Source organism: Muntiacus reevesi, chromosome 18 (genome assembly GCF_963930625.1).
Source record: "Muntiacus reevesi chromosome 18, mMunRee1.1, whole genome shotgun sequence".
NCBI classification, from domain to species: Eukaryota; Metazoa; Chordata; class Mammalia; order Artiodactyla; family Cervidae; genus Muntiacus; species Muntiacus reevesi.
This window is the reverse complement of record NC_089266.1, coordinates 47667149-47686799: the sequence shown is the minus strand read 5'-3', so window position 1 is coordinate 47686799 and position 19651 is coordinate 47667149. Positions and strand designations below refer to the sequence as shown.

General features: G+C 49.9%; 1 protein-coding gene across 9 annotated transcripts in view; it reads right to left on the bottom strand.

The window, feature by feature from the left end:
* HNF1B (HNF1 homeobox B) overlaps nucleotides 1-13316 on the bottom strand; it is a 62864-nt gene extending 49548 nt beyond the window's left edge. For 4 of the 9 annotated variants that reach the window (XM_065908955.1, XM_065908956.1, XM_065908958.1 and 1 more), the window contains exons 1-4: nucleotides 12806-13316; nucleotides 7992-8191; nucleotides 3048-3312; nucleotides 768-1003 (exon numbers count right to left, since the gene is read on the bottom strand). In XM_065908955.1, the coding sequence (XP_065765027.1) occupies nucleotides 768-1003; nucleotides 3048-3312; nucleotides 7992-8191; nucleotides 12806-13149 (1045 nt within the window). In that variant the 5' untranslated portion in view covers nucleotides 13150-13316. Of the gene's footprint in view, nucleotides 1-767; nucleotides 1004-3047; nucleotides 3313-7991; nucleotides 8192-8290; nucleotides 10444-10504; nucleotides 11019-12805 lie in introns of those variants that run through there. The other 5 variants (XM_065908957.1, XM_065908960.1, XM_065908961.1 and 2 more) reach the window with 3 other exon arrangements.
* Between the last annotated feature and the right edge of the window lie 6335 nt (nucleotides 13317-19651).

Genomic DNA, 19651 nt, shown 5'->3' with positions numbered 1-19651 from the left:
CTCAGCAAACACATCATGCTGGGAAGCCAGCTTTCCCAGAAGGACCCACACAGCCCTCAGCACGTGGGGGTGCTCTCCCACCAGGAAGGAAGGTGTGGGATTCCTCCCGACAAGCCCACGCCCCAGAACAGGGGCATCCTCATCCAGGCCGGGCGGGGCCTGGCACACACAGCACACAGTAGGTACTCAGCCGATTTTGACCAACTCATCACTGCCAAGGTTTCATGTGACCAACCCTACCCTAATTCTGGCAGCGCACAAACGTCCCCAAGCAGAGGGGTCCTTGCCCAGAGGGCCCTGGACTCCTCCTGCTGCAGCTGGACAGAGCCCTGGGGATGCACGCGAACGGGGTGGAGGAGGCGACCCCTCTGCCGGCGGTGTGGACCTGGCACACAGACAAGACAGGCTGCTCCATCTCATCCGGTGGCGGCCGAGACCTGCTGAGTCAGCAGCCACACACACACACACACACACACACACACACACACACACACACACACACACACACACACACACACACACACACACACAGAGAGGAGAAAGGAGCCTGGAGAAGAATGGGGAGCAGGGCTCCCTGGAGGCTGAGCAAGGATGCAGAGGAAATTCGACCACGGCCGCACGCTACTCTCATGAGAACATTTCAGCAGCAGAAGGAAGTCAGCCCTAGGACCGTCCCAAAGCATCTCCTCTTCTGAGACGTCCTGAGACCCCCTAGGGGAGAAGCCGGAAGGTCGGGTTGCCAAGTGGTGGGGCTGAGCCTTGCTTACCTGGCAGCTTGTTTGGAGGGGAGGTGCTGGGCTGGTGGTGGGGGGAGCCGTGGGAGAGCAGGGTGTTCAGGCCATGCGTCTGGCTGGAGCTGTAGGCGTCCATGGCCAGCTTCTGCCGGAACGCCTCCTCCTTCCTGCGGTTTGCAAACCAGTTGTAGACGCGGACCTCAGTGACCAGGTTGGAGCCCAGGCCGTGGGCTTTGGAGGGGGAGACGCCTCGCTGCAAACATTCCGCCCTGAGAACAGGAGAGAGGGGAAACGGTGAGTGAGGGTGGTTCGGGGGGAGGCCCGCTGGCATTTGGCCCCAGGTACACGATAGCGGGGGGCTTCCCTGGTGGCTCAGTGGTTAAAGAATCCACCTGTCAGACAGGGGACTTGGGTTCGATCTCTGGGTCAGGAAGATCCCTGGGAGAAGGGAATGACAAGTCACTCTAATATTCTTGCCTGGGAAATCCCATGGACAGAGGAGCCTGGCGAAGTACACACAGTCCATGGGGTCAGAAAGAGTTGGACATGAGTGAGTGATTGAGCACACACTCATACTATCATGGAGCAGGGAGGGTGCTGGTTAGGAGTGTGAAGAGTGGCAAGGAGTGTGAAGCGGCCAAGGATAAAGTATGGGAAGCCTAAGAAAAGGCCAGCCTGTGTAGTTATCTGATGAGATGGCTGGATGGCTGGAGCAGGATGGAACACAGGTTCTGAGTAGGTTCACCGCCCCAGAAGTCTGGGCTTAGCCTTTGGTGTGGCTCCTGAACAAGAGAGGAAGGTGAGGGGCAGGCATCTCAGGCGGAAGGTCCAGGTGAGCCTCTTGACACCGTGTGTGACTATTTTACCTGTCCTACAAAAAACAACTTCCTTTGCTTGCCTAGTTTGAGCCCCTCCATAGCACTCTGAAACGACTTCTGGTCTTCCAGGGTATAGACACCCTGCAAAGGTGCCATGGAAGCCAGATTCCTTATTCACACAACAGGAATCACTTCCAAAGGGCAAACTGGGTGAGGAAAAATGAGGACACAGCAGCAGAGATAGCTGGTCTCCAGTCATCATCGCTGAGGAAACACCAGTGCTAGGTGTGAGAGAGATTCTTAGACACCACTGGATACTGGGGGGCTTCCCTCTCATCAGTGGGGGCCAGAGCATAGCTGAGGACTCTGTGACATGTCTGGGCAGATGGTTTCACCTCCCCAGGCCCCTTCCAGACCTCCCTAGCTGCATCATCTCCCTGCCAGAGCTGGTCCAGCCCAGAGACAGAGAGAACCCACAGATCTTAGCCAAGCAAAGAGCAGATTTTTCTTTTTAAAGTGAAGGCTGGAATCAGAGCAGATGGGGCAGGAATGAAGCTAAAGGATATCTAGAGGATTTTCAAATAGTTTTCTTTAAAACGTGACAGCCTGGGTGGGAGGGGAGTGTGGGGGAGAGTGGATACACGTATATATGTATGGCTGAGTCCCTTCACTGTCAGGTATACCCCAATACAAAATAGAAGCTTTAAAAAAATTCCATGTCATTAAAAACAAATGAACTCTACAAAAACAACTCTAATCAGCGTGGGCAGAGTGGAGGGAATTCTGACCAATTCTTGCTCTCCTGCTTAGTTTCCCTTTGAACCAACATATTTGGTCTAGGCCAAAGCCAGTCTGTGGCTAAGGAATACCTTTCCCTTGGTCTGTAGGGGGATCAAACGCATGATTCTCCCTTCACTGGCATATTTTAGACCATCATTCTCCATCATTCCCTGGGATAATAGTTCATAGGGCTATGCCACGGAAAGACATCCCCTGGTTAACAACCAGTTCACCAAAGTGAAGTGCGTTTCTTGACTGCAGGACTTCTCAGAGCCTTTACTATAAGAATGTACCGTTGTGACTCCCTAAGAGAAAGTATGCAGGTGATGTTTCTCAGGCTGACTTAGTAATGACTTGAAATGAGGGTTCTGCGGAACACACTTTGGGAAAGCCTGATTTAGCCACAGTTATCTGGATAAGTGGGCTTCCCCGGTGGCTCAGATGGTAAAGAATCTGCCTGCAATGTGGGAGACCTGGGTTCAGTCCCTGGGTTGGGAAGATCCCCTGGAGGAGGGCATGGCAACTGACTCCAGTATTCTTGCCTGGAGAATCCCCAAGGACAGAGGAGCCTGGCGGGCTACCATCCATGGGGTGGCAAAGAGTCAGACACGGCTGAGTGACTAAGCATTAGTGTCTCAACACTCCATGACTGGGGGGTGGAGCTCAGGTCCACGTGCCTGCCCGCCTGCTCTGGGGGAGCTTCCGGTGGCGTTACCTGTTGCATTCCTCCACTAAGGCCTCCCTCTCTTCCTTGCTGGGGTTCTTTTGCCGGTCGTAGGCCTGGTACAAGATTTGCTGGGACGCGGGCCCCCATTTGAACCGGTTGCGACGCATCTTCTTGTTGGTGGGCTCAGAGCAGGCGTCCTCGGACTGCCCAGGCCCCTGGCTCTGTTGACTGAACTCTGGAAAGAGAAACAGCAGCTGATCCTGACTGCTTTTGTCTGTCAAATTTCCAGAACTCTGGACTGTCTGGTTGAATTCTGAAAAGAGAAAGGAGTAGATTTGATAGAGTCTGTTGCCTTCACTCAGCAGATAGACAGACAGACAGACAGATCAATGGACAAAAATACCTTTATGTCTCTCCCCTGAGCTTTGGGGTCTGCTGTTAACTACAGGTGGGAATGCTGGGGTGGCGGCAGGCTCACCAGGCCCCTCACTGCCCATTTCTGTTGGCTCCACCAAAGCCACCCCCTTTCCTTTCTTTGGAGGAGCTCAAACGTGGCTGACCATTGTTCTCAGGACAATTTATTATTATTATTATTTCATTGGCTCACTGGCTCTCAGACATGAAGCAACACTCTGAATCCTGAAGTCTTGTGTTTTGATATCAAGGAGATGAGTTCCACCAAGTCTCGGGTCTAGAGGGAAAAATGCTAAAAAGTACAATTTGCACTTAGACAAAATGTTCAGAGGCTGAAAACAGCTCTCTCCACCCATAGATCCTAGGGATCAACATTATGTTATGCTCTTTGTAAAACCCCAAGCCCCAAACCCCAAACCCTTTGACTACTGCTTTGAAATAAATATAACTGGATCTTTGTATTGGAAAAAGAAGGAGCAGTTCTTTAGAGCTCAATCATCTCAAAGGCAATGGTGTGTGTGTGTGTGTGTGTGTGTTCAGGGGTCCCTTTATGAGGGAAACAGCCCAAGAGGGGAAGGTCTTACACACCTGCCCACACATTTGAAAGATGGGAAGTGCAAGAGATAGCAAACACAGGACTTTCCTAAGAATGATGTTTTAAGAGTTGGAGACAAGTAAATATAGATGGTATGGAGCAGCCGACAGTCCAATTCTCAGGACCTGGGCATATCATGACCCTCAATATATTTTGATTGAATGAATGAAAGACAAAAATCACCCAGTGGTGATCCCCTAGCCTCTGTGGCTGCCATGAGATTTGATATTTACTCGAGGAAGAGGCAGCCTCCTTGTTCTCTTCCTTATATCTGCATGAAGCAGAGTTCATCATAGTATTAACTCCATTTTACAGATGAACAAGCAGAGAGGCCAAGCACCCTGCTGAGCAAGGACCCATAACAGATTCATTTCCTAACTCCCAGTGCCCATGTTCTGGACCTTGATGTTTTTCTTTCTTGGTTCCTGGAGTCATCCCTGCACGTCTCAGAAAACTCTCAAGGTCCAAAGTCAGGCCACAGCTTGAATGCTGTGCATAACACCCTACCATGAGGCCTTCCACCTACCTACCTCCAGCAATGGGGAACTTGCAACAAGCTAAAGATCCATTTCCATTTTGGCCCATCAAGAAGTGGTGGGTCCCTAACAAGCCTAGACCCCGGATGCAGGTAGTGCTGACCTTTGTTTAACTAGTCCATTGATCAGATGAGTTAACGAGCTGCGTCCTTGGTAGACAGACAGAACATGTCACTGGAACCTTTGGTTGGATCCCCACCCACTTTGGAAGATTCTCAGGCCACTTTGGGCTCTGTTTTCACTAGTTCCCAATAATTCCTTTAGATACCTGAGAGTGTCTTTGCCACATCTACTAGCAGGAAGTCACTGACTCCATGGGATAATGTAGGGTCCCAGCCAAGTTCTGTAATTCCTGGTCCCTTGGCTTCTCTGCCTGTGGAATGGGCCTGGTGAAGACTTGAAGGCCCTAAAGAGTCTTTTAGAACATGCACCCCTGGTCGGGATGATGGTGATGACAACGATGATCACCCAAATTCAAGGGAAGTGCTACTGTACAAAGTACTTTTACAATTCCTGTATTACTTGGTCTTCACGGCAGCCATCTAAGTGCAGGGAGTTTGGGACAATCAGAGGGGGAGAAAGACGTCCCCTGCTCAGAGGGTGTCTGTCTCAGCATCTCCTCTCCTCCCTGTGGTCCTGTGGAGTTGTCGTGAATAACAGCCAAAGCCACTACGGATAATCGCGAGGACCCAGGATCAATACAAGGTTCCTCATTTGATGTGAAGAGATAACCAACCTGTCATCATAGTGAACATGTAATGAACCGTTTCTACAGTGAGGTTATTATACAAAGTCCGCCAAATGTATCCCTTCAACTAACTCTCACACTTCTCTTGGGAAGAATTGTTATCTCTGTTTTACAGATGAAGAAATTGAGGTTCAGACCAATTAGAGCCAGGGGCAGGAGCCAGGATGTGAACCTAGACTGTAGACGCTGAACTTACAACCCTTGATGGTGATGCCCCATGTGCATCACCTCTCACTAAAAACAAACCCAAAGCACACACCCACAAAACCTTCCAACGGGCCTTGGATGGAGGTAACACAACTACAACTGACTCCTGAAGTTCTGTCTGTGGTGGGTGCGAGGCACACTTGCAGCTGCCCACAGAGTGATGGCCGCCTCTGGCTGTTGACTGCCCTTTTTGAAGAGCCAGACTCTCACACATTCTCCACCCACCACCAAATCTCCCCTACTTCTTTCCAGATTAATGTAAGGTGGTGGTGGTGGGGGGGGGGGGTTGGTGCACAGAAAATGTTTGTTGCCCATAAAAAATAACTTGGAGAAAATGGCATCAGTAACCTCTTTATAGGCTCAAGAGCCAGCCTGGAAAAGAAGATTCTATCTGTGAAGATAGGCTCATGAATATTACCATTTATTACTTTTAGCTTATGAAAATTTGTTATCATGTGTCTTTTTTTATTATCCTGATTCTCTCTTACTACTTGCCACTTGTTACTTGTCCACTTGTGTCCTTCTTTTATTCATCTCTCTTCCTATTTTTTATCCAGTGCTAGTATATCTTGTATTCAACCTTCAAGAATTGGTTCAAATGACACCTCCTCCAGGAAGCCCTTCATGATGTCTCTAGGCAATTTAACAATTCCTCTGGCTGCCCCTTGTGTATACTTTTATAACAGCTCTTAGAAAACTGTCATTATTTATTCAAACATCTCATCTTCCTCATTAGGTTGTAAGTCCCTGGAGAAAAGAACCTGTGTATCTCACAGCTCAGCAAGTGCTTGGCTCCTCATAGGTGCCCATATAATATTTACAGAATGAAGGGATGCTTCTTAAGCTTTCTGTCTCATGGGACTTTAAAACAATAATAACAATAATTGAAAAATCCTTTGCAGAGATGGTCATACATTTTTGCAAAATGCCATTCTCAAGCATCTTGAGAACCTTTCTGGGACTTCTATCTTTTAGAAGCTTTGGGTTGACCTCTCCTGCCTCCATCTTTCTGAGGGAAGTCCCACAGAATACAGAGAGGTGACTCAAATGGGAGATGATGCTTGAGGCTTGGATTGGAGTGAAAGCATATCCCAAGGGTTCTCTGGCCTTGGAGACTACGGCTCCTGAAAGTTTTTCTTGGGCTTTACAGGAATTACAGGGAGTTGCTTCATGTCAGACACACAATTTCTTAAAGACATAGTCACCATGGATGGTGGATCATCCCAGAGTTTAAAAGGGGCCTCTTCCTCTCAGGAGCAAAGAGCTCTCACTGGGCTTCTTATAACCTGATAACCACCAGTGAAGCTCCAACTTATCTAATGCTACCAGCAAAAGGGCAAATTACTGCAATATAAGGTGAACCCCTAACATCCTTGCATCTTGAAGGCCTTTCCAGCCCATGGACATTGAGACAATAAGTACTGAAACCATCACTTCAGGGCAGTGTGTGACAGAAAACAAGAGTGATTTTTAAAAGCAATCCTCTAGCAAGACGGGAAAAACTCAGCCCAGAAAGTGGTGGAAACTCATATGTTAACAAAGACAGAGAAGCCCACAGCCCAGAGGGGAGTATGTGGGAAGAGCGAAAACTTACATAAAATTTTCCTAGAAAGAGGGCTGGATTGAAATAATCAGAATATAATGTAAAAGTACACTTTTCCTAAAATAAAAACACTAGGTCACTGATACTCTTATCATTCAAATGCAGTTCAAACTTCCCTAGCCTTCCAAACAAAAATCTCTCAGGGTTATTGCGTTGAAGAAATCTTGGGACAGAAAGGAAATCTGGGAAAGACAATGGGAAGGATGAGAATTCATCACTCAGAGTTGCAAATGCAGATGCTTTTACTGAGTCCTGCCTTAGCCAGAAGCAGACTCTTCCTCTGACAGGCTCACCAGCTGGGGTCTCAAAGCTCTCCCGATTTTGGTAAATGTGAATAAGCATCTTAAATTGCTTCAGAACTCAGCTGTACCCCCCACCCCATCCTCCCAAACAACAGGGTCAAGTTCCTAACATATCTATATGTACGAGTGCCTTCTATTTTTTTAATACTCTTTGAGAGAGAAGGAAAACAACAATAACAGTGATCAATATTATTGATTGCTACTAAATGCCTTCCTTGGAAAGTCTGATCCATTGTCATGGATCAAGGGGAGAAGATGCTTGGCTTACTTCGGGTTCAATATTCTGCTGTCACCTACTTGGTTTCAAAAAAGAGAAAGATGTTGGAAGCAGGGACCAAAATATTCAAGGTGTGCCACACACCGATGGGCTTGGCAAATCAACTGGCTGGGGACTAGGGCATCTTGGGAGAAGAAAACGACATAAGCCAGCTCATTGCAGGGCAGCCAAATCCACCTGACAGCTTCCTTATATTTGCCAAGTGCCACGCAGCCCTTGTTGATGAGAAGGAAGCTGAGGCACCCCACAGGGGTCAGAGTGAGGGCAGAGGTCAGTCTTGGTGGGGCAGAGGCAGGTTGAAAGCACTTACGTCTGAGGATCTCCCGTTGCTTTCGGACGTACCAGGTGTATAAGGCGGCGCGCTTCTGGGTCTTCATGGGGGTGCCTTTGTTGAGATGCTGGGAGAGGTGTGATTGGTTCAGGCCGGTGACATCCACCACTTCCCTTTGGGGGATGTTGTGCTGTTGCATGTAGCCCTTGATCATTTTGGCAGCCCTCCATGGGTCCTCGCTAGACAGACAAGCAGAGGGTTAGGATGCTGGTGGAAGAGGTCGGGGACAAATATCCTCTTTCTAGAGGTTTTACTTAAACTCCCTGCAAAACACTGACCTTCCCCTACCTATTTCTCCTCCTGCCCAAGTTACGTCCTGGGGAGAGAGGTGAGGCCAAAATAGAACCTGGACAAAAGAGATGAAAGCTCCTATATAGTGTACTCCAACCCTTTCAACTGAGATTGGGAGGATAAAGAGGAAGATGACTTCCTTGCTTCAGTAATAGGAAAGCAAGCCCAGCACTCTCTCTCTGGAAGCAGAAAGAAAAGTTCCTGGGTGTTTCTTTTTGTTTTTATTTTACGTTTTTCTTTGTTTGTTTGTTTTACTTTCTTTCACTTCCCTAGAACGAGAGAGATTTTAAAGGAAGAGGCAGACCAGAGAGCAGAGGTGTCATTGGCTAGGAACCACGCTGGTTGATCCCCACGATAGGAGGTAGCATCTCTAAATTCACCTGGACCTCTCCTACATCACCTCCCTTTGGGATGGGACTCTCCGCTTCTTGCGTGTCAAAAGGCAGTAAAACCTAAGTGACCACCTCCGGAGAAGCAAGGAGGACGTCTTAGCCAAATGTTAAATTTTTCAGAGTTTCAGAAAACTTTTAAGAAATGATGTCCCTCCCCTGTGGGGTTGAGGAATCACTGTACTGATGTGAGGCAAATAAAGTTAAAACAAGAAATTCTTCACAGACCCCCCTCCCAAATAAGACCACACAGACGGATGGATAATTTCGATTTCTGAAAAAGATGTGAATGATTCCAAATGCCACTTTCTTTCTATAGTCTTACATTTCTCCTCGGATAGGGTAAGAGTGTCTGGAAGTTAATCTTCCTCATAAATTTCAAGCTTGGGGTAAGAACTTAGACTTTTCATTTAAGTGTTTTCATTTAAGTTCATATCATTCATAAACACAGGTAATGCAAAAAAAAAAAAAAAAAAACCTCTTTAAGAACAATGTATTAGTGCCTCTGAATTTATTCCAAATATTTTCAACTTTGCCAATATCTGTTCTTGCTTATTGAAGAGTTGGCTTAAAAGTGAGTGATCTAATTGAAAACAAAAATTAAGAGAAGAGTGCACAGTATAGAACAAAAAAATTCATGAACAATATATCCATATATATTATTTGTTTAAGGCAGCTACATCATTAACTTAAAAAACCCCAGCACCCCCTTACAGTATGTTGATGTATATAATAGCCTGATAAAATATGAAAAAAAGTGAAGGGAATAATTAGTTTCAGAGGACAGAACAGAGGGCCAAAGAACAGCTACAGTTGAAGATGAAATAAGTGATTTATTTCTAGATGATGTCTATGTCAACTAAAATCACGTTTGTATAATGAATTTTTTTAACCTAGTAATTAAACAGATTTTTGTAAGCATTTGAAAAATTGGGATTATTTTAGCAAGTCTTTGATATTAAATTTATGAGAACACAAGTTTTGATAGAGATGTTTTTGATAAATGCAAACTCAAAATTACATATAGCTTAATATATTTCTCAAGTATTTATAAAGGTACTTCCAAGTAATACAACAATGTTTAAGTAAAAACAGGAACAAAAAATGAGAAACTGCGTCCATTTCAAACATGGCTAATTCACCTTGAGTAAGAGGAAAGTAATGTAACATTTTGAACATGCCCGTGTAAACATTTTAAAACACTCATTTTAAAAGTTTCTTTCTGCTAAATTCTTGCACAGATATTTTTAGGGTAAAAAACACCTTCCACAGATACCAACAACAGCTTTGAAAGTTAGAATAAGTATTTGGGTTTTTAAAGGTAATGCTGCTTGGACAGATTCTTTAACATTTTTGGTTTTGTTTAAATTTTTAACTAGTATTTATTTTGTGTGTTTAAGAAACCTAACTGAAATAGTGTAATGTTCTGGGAGTAAATAATTCCGCGGAAAAAGTGAATTAGCTTAACGGCTGGAAAGGTTTGAAACGAAAAACAAAAGGCCAGGGAAGCCACATAAACGATACCAAATCTTTGAGCCCGCATTAAAGACCAGAGCTGGGGATAAGATGGCGTAGTCACACCTTTATAGCTCTGACCACAGAATTCTCATGGATTCACCGGGAAGGGCCCCAAGAGTCGGTTACGTTTTGAAATTCAAAAATACAGCCAGTGATCTGGGGTTCGCAACCCCTATAAACACACGGATCGGGAGAAGGGCGCCGGGCATGTCCTCAGGGCACAGGTGTCAAGCGCCCGACCTCGGCGCCCGCCTAGTCGGCCCAGCACGCTCCTTTCCAAACAATGCCACGAACCGAGAGGCCCCGGACTCCGGCTTAGATCGCCGCGATTCTTCGTTAAGAAGCCTGCACCCGGGCTTCTTGGGGAGCAACCCGCGTTGCAACTTTTCACCGCGCGCGCCAGCCTAGAGCCGGGGCCAGAACCGGCAGCGCGCAGCCCCAAACTGCTTTTCTCGCCTCGCTCTTCTTGGAGATGGAAAGAGCGGCCAGCCGCTCCCCAAAGTGACTTGTCCTGTTCTTTTCTTTCCGCCTTAGCAGAGCAGGGTGGACAGAAGGGGAGTGCGCGCGTCTGGCGTGTAGCAGCCACTGCGCAGTGACCTGGGGACCGCTAGCGATTTCTTGAAAAATTACTTTAATCAAGTCTGACCACTCCTGAAGGTGGGGGAGGGAAGTTAGCAGCCGCTGGGGGAAAGGAGGAGAAACTTCAGGGCCTGTCCTGTGTATCCCCTACTCCCGCCTCCGGTGGGGGTCTTGGGCCCCCTAGCCTGGCTCTCCGCCCCCTGGAGCCCGGAGCTCTGCGCAGCGGAGAGCGCTGAGGTCCGGGGCCCAGGGCCGAACCTGGCTCTCTGTCCTTCCGGCCTGCGGTGCCGGCGACCTCCGGGGCAGCCCGGGTCTGGCGCGGGGGCTCGGGGCGCCGCGGGGGCTCTCCTGGGAAGGCCGGGCAGGCCCGTGCGTGTGTGCTGGGAGCCGCGAACAGCCCCGCGCGTCCGCTTTCTGCTTTCCTTCCCCCTCGAAGCCGCGTTTACAACTTCACCAATGAATAACCCGCCTCTCCGTTCAACCTAATCACGACTTTTTGTGTATCTTTCTGTTGATGATTTATAGAAATAATAACACCCTAACTCCACGTGCTTCAGTTTATATTACATCTCTGCCACGTCTAACCCGGCGCAGGGCTGGGTACCGAGGGACGCCCCAGATTCTTCTTCCAAAACCCCGCTGGAAGGGGGGTGCCTGCGGCCAGGCGGATGGGCCTAGGCCCCGCGGGCCCCGGTGCCGGGCGACCGGACATCGGCGATTCCTCCCGACCCGGGGTCAATCTCCGGGCCGCCCCGGCGTTCCGGCCTCTCTCTCTGACCCCTTTCACCTTCCTGCACCCCTAGCCCAGGCCGGGTAGAAACCACCGCCAAGGGGGCAACCGCCAGGCAAGAAAGAACCTCAAACCCTACGAACTAACTGTAGCAACAGACTTTCGGGAAGTTAGAAAAAAAAAAAAAATCTAGAAATTCCCCTGATTGTTTTGCTAGAGAGTAAGCCGGGTCCCCAGGTAGCAAATTCAAATGCAAGGTCATATCGCATCCCAAACGGCCACTGCGGGCGGGTGACCCGGGTTGCCCCGGTCCCGGGCGCGACTCCCGTCCTGGCCCTGCCTGGGGACTGCGGCGCTGGAAGGTCCGAGGCCAAGCGAGGGTCTCGGTCCCAGAGTAGCCTGGCTGGGAGCGACGCGCGGTCTAGAGGAACCGCTCGGCTCCTTGGATAATTAGTAAAAAGCTGTCAAAGTCCTAGGCAGCTCGGAAAGGCTTAGCAAACTACCCGGGGCCCGGAGACAGACCGCCGGGCGGTCTGCCTGCCTGGATTCCCCGGGGACGCCGGGGTGTCAGCGGCGAGATCCGGGAACGCTCTCCTTTCTCCCACCAAATCCACCGCGAACTGGAGGCTTGGACCCACTGATCCCTCGCTTGCTAAAGACCCGGTTTCATTGCCCCTTGCAAGTCCACTCCAACCCGACAACGTGCAAGCATTTCCTTTCGCAGATCTCAAGGGGCTTTAGGGATTCCGGATAACCTCCGGGCCTTGCGCGGGCGCTGCAGACGAGAGGGCCCATCGGAGAAGGCGCCCCCCACTTCCCGGCCCCGGAGCCGCTGGTCCCTCTGCCGAGAGCCTCAGGACGCCGCGCCCCAGGCCGGCTCCGCAGAGACGGCACCCCGGGAAGAGTGCTTGTGGCCTGGGGTTGCTGAGGGCCCGGAGCCTCGGCACCCGGGAATCGCCAAGGTTTCACTGCGCCCACTCGCACCTTCGGCCGCGTGGGCAAGGGCTCTGCAAGCTCGGTTCTCCCAGGCTGAACTCTAACCCAGCCGGGAGGGCCCCACCGGTCCGGGCGCTGGGCTGGGCAGGAATTCACGAAGTTTCGGGGCTCGGGCTGTCGGATTGAGGGGCTGGGAGGGGTCCAGGTGTTGGGAGAGAAGCGGAGCGCCCCCCGGGGGACTTCTTTGGTGGAAACCAGGCTTGGCAACAGAAGGGGCCGTGGGGCTCAGCCACGGGGCCCGGGGCTCCGAGTGTTCGGGCGCACCCCTCCGCACCTCGGCCAGCGCCTACCTGAGCATCCGGTCCACCTCCGCCCGCTGCTCAGCCGCCTCCTCGGTGTTGAGCGCTTGCAGCTCCTTGAGGATGGGAGGGGTGTCATAGTCGTCCCCGTCTTCGGAGCCCTCGTCTCCGGACAGGCGGCCCTTGGCGTGGCCGTTCGTGAGAGTATGGAAGACCGGCTTGGTGTCCGGCTCGGCCCCGCTCCCAGGGGACAGGGGCAGCGTCTCCAGCTTCACCCCGAAACTCGGGGACGGCAGCAACTCCTCCAAGGCCTGGATCAACACCTCCTTGGTGACCCCGGAGCTCAGCAGGGCGCTCAGGAGTTCTTGCTGGAGCGACGTGAGCTTGGACACCATTTTCCAAGGACAGAGAAAGAAGGGGGTGAGGGGGCGGGCGGGTGGGTGCGAGAGAGGAGGGTGGAGGGGAGTTTCACAAGCGAACCCCAAGTCCAGGAACCCCCCCCACCCTTCAGCCTCCAGACACCTGTTACTCCCCGGGGTCCCGGAGTCTCCTCCGAGAGGAGTCAGAAAACTAACTTGCCATGATCGCCACCATTAGGCCATATAAGATATGCAAATCAGCGGGGAGGGCCCGGCTTTCGGCAAGATGCAAATGGTCGGCGGGGATGGGGGGGGGGGGTTGGGGAGGGGAACCGAGAGAGGGAGTGTGAGAGGCAGACCCGAGAGAGCCCCGAGACCCGAGCCGAGAGCCGGGGATGCTAGGGTCCAGGGTATTCACGCCGGGGGGCTGAAGAGATCCTTGCACCGCTTCCGCGTATCAGTCAAACTTCAGCTGACCTTTGGACTCGTTAAACAAGTAGCTTGCAGCCTGGTGTGCGAGGCGCCGGGACTTTTCCACCCGCTGTGGGTTCGGCTTTAAGTCCGGAGAGAAGGAGAAACTGCGCTCGAGGGTCAGGTGAGGGCTGGAGGAAGCTGGGGTGCTCTTGGGAGAAGCAGACGGAGGAGGGGGGCCCTCGCACGCGTCCCGACCAACCTGCAAGCGGTGGGCCCGGAGAGCCGGGCGGGCGGAGGAATAAACTGACCGCAGGGGAGTGGACGCGGAGACCCGCGGAAAGAGGGGCGTGTTGGGCGGGGGTGAGTGTGGAATGCGGGGTGGGTGGCAGGCGCTGAGTTCTACCTGGGTTACCGCTCTGCCGACCCCAGGCCTTCGGGCGCCGGGGCTGGCGGCTTGGATTTGCAGAACTGTCGGCCCCAGAGCGTAGGCCAGAGGGATGGAGGCCCGGGAGAACCCTTGGAAAGAGGAGGCGCCGACTAACCGGGTGCCACGGGGCCGCACCAGCACCCAGCCGGGCCAAGCCGCGGGGACCGGGGCGCCCGGGCCCCTGGCTTAAAACCCAGAATATCAAAGTTCGCTTTCGGGGCAAAACCAGGATTGCGGGGCTTCCTTTCTGGCAGTGAAAGTTGGCTGGACAATTGAAGCCACACGTCTTGCGCGCACTGATTTCTGGCTTCTTTGCAGCTCCAGGACACACCGGTTCCCGGGGCCAGAGGCTGATCTCTGCGGGCCCGAGGTCACGGCGGCGGTGGCTGGCGACTCCCACGCCAAGCTGGGAAGGGGCCGACCAAGCTAGCGAGGGACAGAAGTGATTGTTCACGCCGGCCTGGCCCAGGGAGGAAGCCGGGAACCTCTCAGCGCTCTCAGAGTTTCACCTGCATCTCCCCAAGGCGCTCAGGGGGAAGGACGGAGGCAGGAGGTGCGCCCCGACCTCCAGGCTGCCCAGGACTTGCAGAAGACCCAGGGCAGCAGGGGCTTTTTAGGACCCATGGCTCACAGTCCCATAGTTTCTGGGGGCAGAGGACACCTGCTTCCCCTCTCTAAGCTTCAGGTTCATCACCTAAGAAATACTGAAACCTAAAGCCCAGAGGATGCAGTATTGTGTACATCGAATGAGCCCACCTGTGAAACCCTGCATCCCAGGAACAGTGTTCACACTTCTCTGAGAAGGCAGGAAGCCGGTTCCTAGTAGTAAAATCTGGCCCCTTGGGAGGTTCAGGATTCTCAGAACCAGGCAGATTCAGTGCTGGGCTTGGAGGCACTGGGAGCTTAGGGACAAACATTCAGAATGAGCAGGGGATTTGCAAAGGAGCTTCTAAGCAAAGTCTCCCCCCTTTCCCATCTTTTAAAGACAGGAGGAAGAGGGGAATTTCAGCAGCAGTAGGAGTGGGCATGGGGAGGGTCATCAGATCTGTCTGCTTGGTTCAGGTGCCAGAGCTGAAACCCAGATGTGATTGATCCAAGTCAGGCTGCTGAGGAGTTTGTTGTTCAGTCCCTAAGTTGTGTCCCACTCTTTTGTGACCCCATGGACTGAAGCCCTGCCAGGCTCCTCTGTCCATGGGATTTCCCAGGTAAGAATACTGGAGTGGGTAACCATTTCCTTCTCTGGGGATTTTTCCCGACTCAGGGATGGAACCCATGTCTGCTGCATTGGCAGGCAGATTCTTTACCACTGAGCCACCAGACAAGCCCAGCTAAGGAGCTAGGCTGACGTTTTTAAATACAGGGTTTGCTCTGCACTCCTGGACCACCCACGAGAAAGGGGTGGTTGTATGCACGGAGCTCTGAGTGACCTTTATAGCATCTCAGTGTCTTTCCCCGAGAAAGGGGTAATAAGTTCATAGAAACGAGGGCTCTTCATTTCACCTCATTGTCTTGGAGTTTGTTGTGACATATGGCACCTCCTTGCCCCTCACAGTGCAGCCCAATGGGAGAATATTTTTTGCCTCCCTAGCTCCCCTCAGCAGGGATAATGAAGTGTTCAGAGTAAATGTCCCTGGAGAACAATCGCTTTTTCTCTGTCTCTCACTTGCTATCATGATAGAAGCAGTCAAGTGTAATGAAGATCAGTTTCTGTGTTTAGCTGGGAAAACCCATTAAAAAACCAGCCATCACTTCCCTTTTAACAACAAAGCTTTGATTTGTAGTTCCGACTGCTGTGTGCCCCGTCTGACTCTCAAGCTTCCTTATCTCTCAAAATTCAGGTGTCAGCAAACCCATTCTTTCCCCCAACCCCAGCGGATGGAAACACACAGAACGTTGCCCAGAGTACAGGGAAATTTCCTATGCATGTCCAGGTAATCTGGCTATTCAAAGTCAGCAGCTTCCTGTAACCCTCTTGCTCTATCGGTATATAGCACCTGATGCAATATGGATGCTCACCAAGTAACTGCATCTACAGATCTGTGGGCAGACCCATCATCTATCTCTTCATATGGAAATTTAGAAAGAAAAAGTGTAAGGATCCCAGCAGAGGGTCCTTCAGGATGTGGGTTACAAACACTCACCAAATGAATTATCTCATAAAACACTTTGGTTAGGCTTCCTCCAAACAGAGGAAGCCAGAACATAACTGAAATACTCCTGTTTATGCTTCACACAGGATAAAGTAATAGTGGACTGACACTGTAGCCCCACTTTAAAGAACTGGGAAAAGAAGACGAAGGGCATTTTAAAGAGGTGGCTTGGAGCTACTGTAATAAGTTAATAGAAGGGTTGAGACTGGGGCTCCGGATTTTTGAGTAGGGCTTTAGGATGAAAGAGAAAGGGCTCCAGTTTTACGTCGTTGGGAGATGGGAAGTTGAAAGGGGGGATTGTGGGATGTTTCGAAAGAACAGCATGTATATTATCTGTGGTGAAACAGACCACCAGCCCAGGTGGGATGCATGAGTCAAGTGCTCCGGCCTGGTGGGCTGGGAAGACCCAGAGGAATCGGGTGGAGAGGGAGGTGGGATGGGGGACCGGGATGGGGAATACGTGTAACTCTATGGCTGATTCATATCAATGTATGACAAAACCCACTGAAAAATAAAAAAAAAAGGGGGGGGGGGGATTCTGCTGTGATTCCACATCAGAGAATAGAGGGCAGATGTTGGTGTCAAACAGACCTAAATGTGGGTTCTGCAATCTGCTTAACCAGCTGTGTGACTTGAATAAGCTTGCATTACATAAACTTCTGAGCCTCAGCTTCCTTAGGTGGAAAATGATCCTAATACTCTACTGTGTTTTTGTGAAGGTAAAAAAATAATGAGTTAGTAACTGCAGGTTCAAGTGTCTGGCATGTTTAGAAAGAGACAGCCCATCATGAAAACATGCAAAGAAGTAAGGCAGCTGATCTTCTGGAGGCTCTTTTATTCCCAGCTTTTTTTTTTCTTTTTTGAGTTACTGAATTTAAGGAGACCAGATTAGGTTCTTCTACTCAAACAATGAATCCCCTCGTTCACATCCCAAGATTTTTCTATGGGAAATGTAGTCCCTGATCCAAGATAATTTAAAATCCAGTTGGCTCATTAGCCTGTGAAAGCTTTCTGGGCACCATCTTGGAAATTTCACAGAATGGCACTTGTGGTTCCCGTGGACTCAGTCCCTCCCATAACGTCACAGCCTCGGTGGCCCTGCCTTCCTGCACTGGTGCACACAGTCTTCCTCCTACTTTCCACGGTTCCCCTGATTTGCTTACAACTGGGAGAACCCAGTCCTCTCTCTTCTCTGATGCTCCCCTCTCCACATTGATTCGGGAGAGTCTCCAGAAAGTCTCAAAATGAAAGCATCTCTAGACTTAAGCATGAATACCACCCTATCCTAGTCTGAAAGAGGTTGGAAGCCTTATTGTCAAGAGAGCAGCGTTGCAGTCTAGAGAGCATTCTAGACTGTGGCATTAGAGCCTGAGATTCAATCTCTGGATACAACACTCTTTTCTGGATAACTCTTCACCTCCCCAAAAGGCTTGGCTGGGCACCTTCTCTGACTCTGCTTTTGAAAGATGACCACTTGGTCTGAATGGTCGTTTAAGTTCCCTATTGTTTCCATGATTTGAAATTCCAGAATGACCACGTTGTCCATTTCCAGACTTTTGGGCAGACGGTACATGAGCTCAGGCTGGAACTCTGAGTAGTGCTAGACATGGGACACCATGGATAGTAAACTCCAGGAAGATGGAGACCGTCTCATGACTTACTCTTCAATGTCTGGAGAGGTGTCTGATTCATAAAAGAAGCTCAATAAAACCCTTGTTGAATAAATGCACAAGTAATCATTCCTGCACAATACCATTAAGATTTTTGTGTCCTTATTATACTTGAGTTTTCAAGTTGTCAGCAAGGAAGTTGTAGCTTAAATACCTTTCCCAGACCCAAATGGGTATGTAATGTGTGACTCCATTTATATAAAGTTAAAAAGCAGGAAAAACTAATCCGTGGTGATAGAGGAAAGTTGAGGCTACTTGGGACTTCCCTGGTGATCCAGTGGTTAAGACTTTGCCTTCCAACGCAGGGGGTGCAGTTTGATCCCTAGTTGGACAGCTAAGATCCCACATGACTCGTGGTCAAAAAAACCTAAACATAGAATAGAGCAACAGTGTAACAAATTCAATAAAGACTTTTAAAATGGTCCTCTTAAAAAAAAATTGAGGTTACTTTGGGGGATGTATTCACAGGGATGGGTAATGTGGGAGATTTCTGGGATGCTGGGAAAGTTCTCTATCTTGATCAAGATGGTGGATACATCACCAGGCTACACACTTAGGATCTGTGGATGTTGCTATAAATTATAACTTTGTTAGTGTTAGCTACTCAGTCCTGTCTGACTCTTTGCAACACCATGGACTGTAGCCCACCAGGCTCCTCCACCCATGGTATTTTTCCAGGCAAGAATACTGGATTGGGTTGCTATTTCCTTCTCCAGGTGATCATCCTGACCCAAGAATTGAACCCAGGTCTCCTGTATTTCAAGCAGGCTCTTTACTGTCTGAGCCACTGAAAGTGAAAGTGAGTCACACAGTCGTGTCTGACTCTTTGCGATCCCATGGATTCTAGCCCACCAGGTTCCTCTGTCCCTGGAATTCTCCAGGCAGGAGTACTGGAGTGGGTTGCCATTTCCTTCTCCAGGGGATCTTCCCGACCCAGAGATCAAACCCGAATCTCCTGCATCTCCTGAACTGGCAGGTGGATTCTTTACCAGTGTGTTACAATCCAGCCCTTTATGGAAAAAGTTTGCTCACCCCTGAAATATGCTAAGTTTCAATGCTAAGTTTCTGTAAGTTTCAATGGTGATAAACTATACATGACAAATGGGAAAGAATGTATAGGGCCATGCAGCAACTGTAAATGGGGGGCAGTAAGGAGGTGGCTGCCACTGTTTACATTTTACACTTTGCAATTATATGCTTTTTACTAAGTTATCATTTGGGCTTCCCCAGTGGCTTCCCTAGTAGCTCAGTTGGTAAAGAATCCGCCTGGCCAGTGCAGGAGATGCAGGAGACTCGGGTTCGATCCCTGGGTTGGGAAGATCCCCTGGAGTAGGAAATGGCAACCCACTCCAGTATTCCTTCTTGGAAAATTCCATGGACAGAGAAGCCAGGTGGGCTACCATCCGTGGATTCACAAAGAGTTAGACACGACTGAGCACATCAGTGTGTTAGTAAGTATTTTAGGTTTTTGAGGCTTATATTCTCTGACAAAACTGCTCAGTTCTGCTGTCATAGACAATACACAAATGAATTGTGTGGCTCTGTGCCAATAAAACTACTTACAAAAGCAATTGGATGGACTTCACTGGTGATCCAGTGGTTAAAAATCCACCTGGCCATGCAGTACACAGCAAAACAAAACCAAAAAACAATTGGCTGGCTGGATTTAGCCTGTGGGCTACAGTTTTGCTGAACCTTGGATAAAAACTACATATCTGAAAGAGAACTGAGAGGCATCTCACTTCACTTCTTCGTCTTTGGGATGAGGAAACAGATTCAGGGAGGAGAAATGACTTTCCCAAGAGATATTAGCACAGATCACCTGGGAGATCCTGGATTTGGAGTCGAATAAGAGCAGCTGTTTGTGGGTGTGGCTT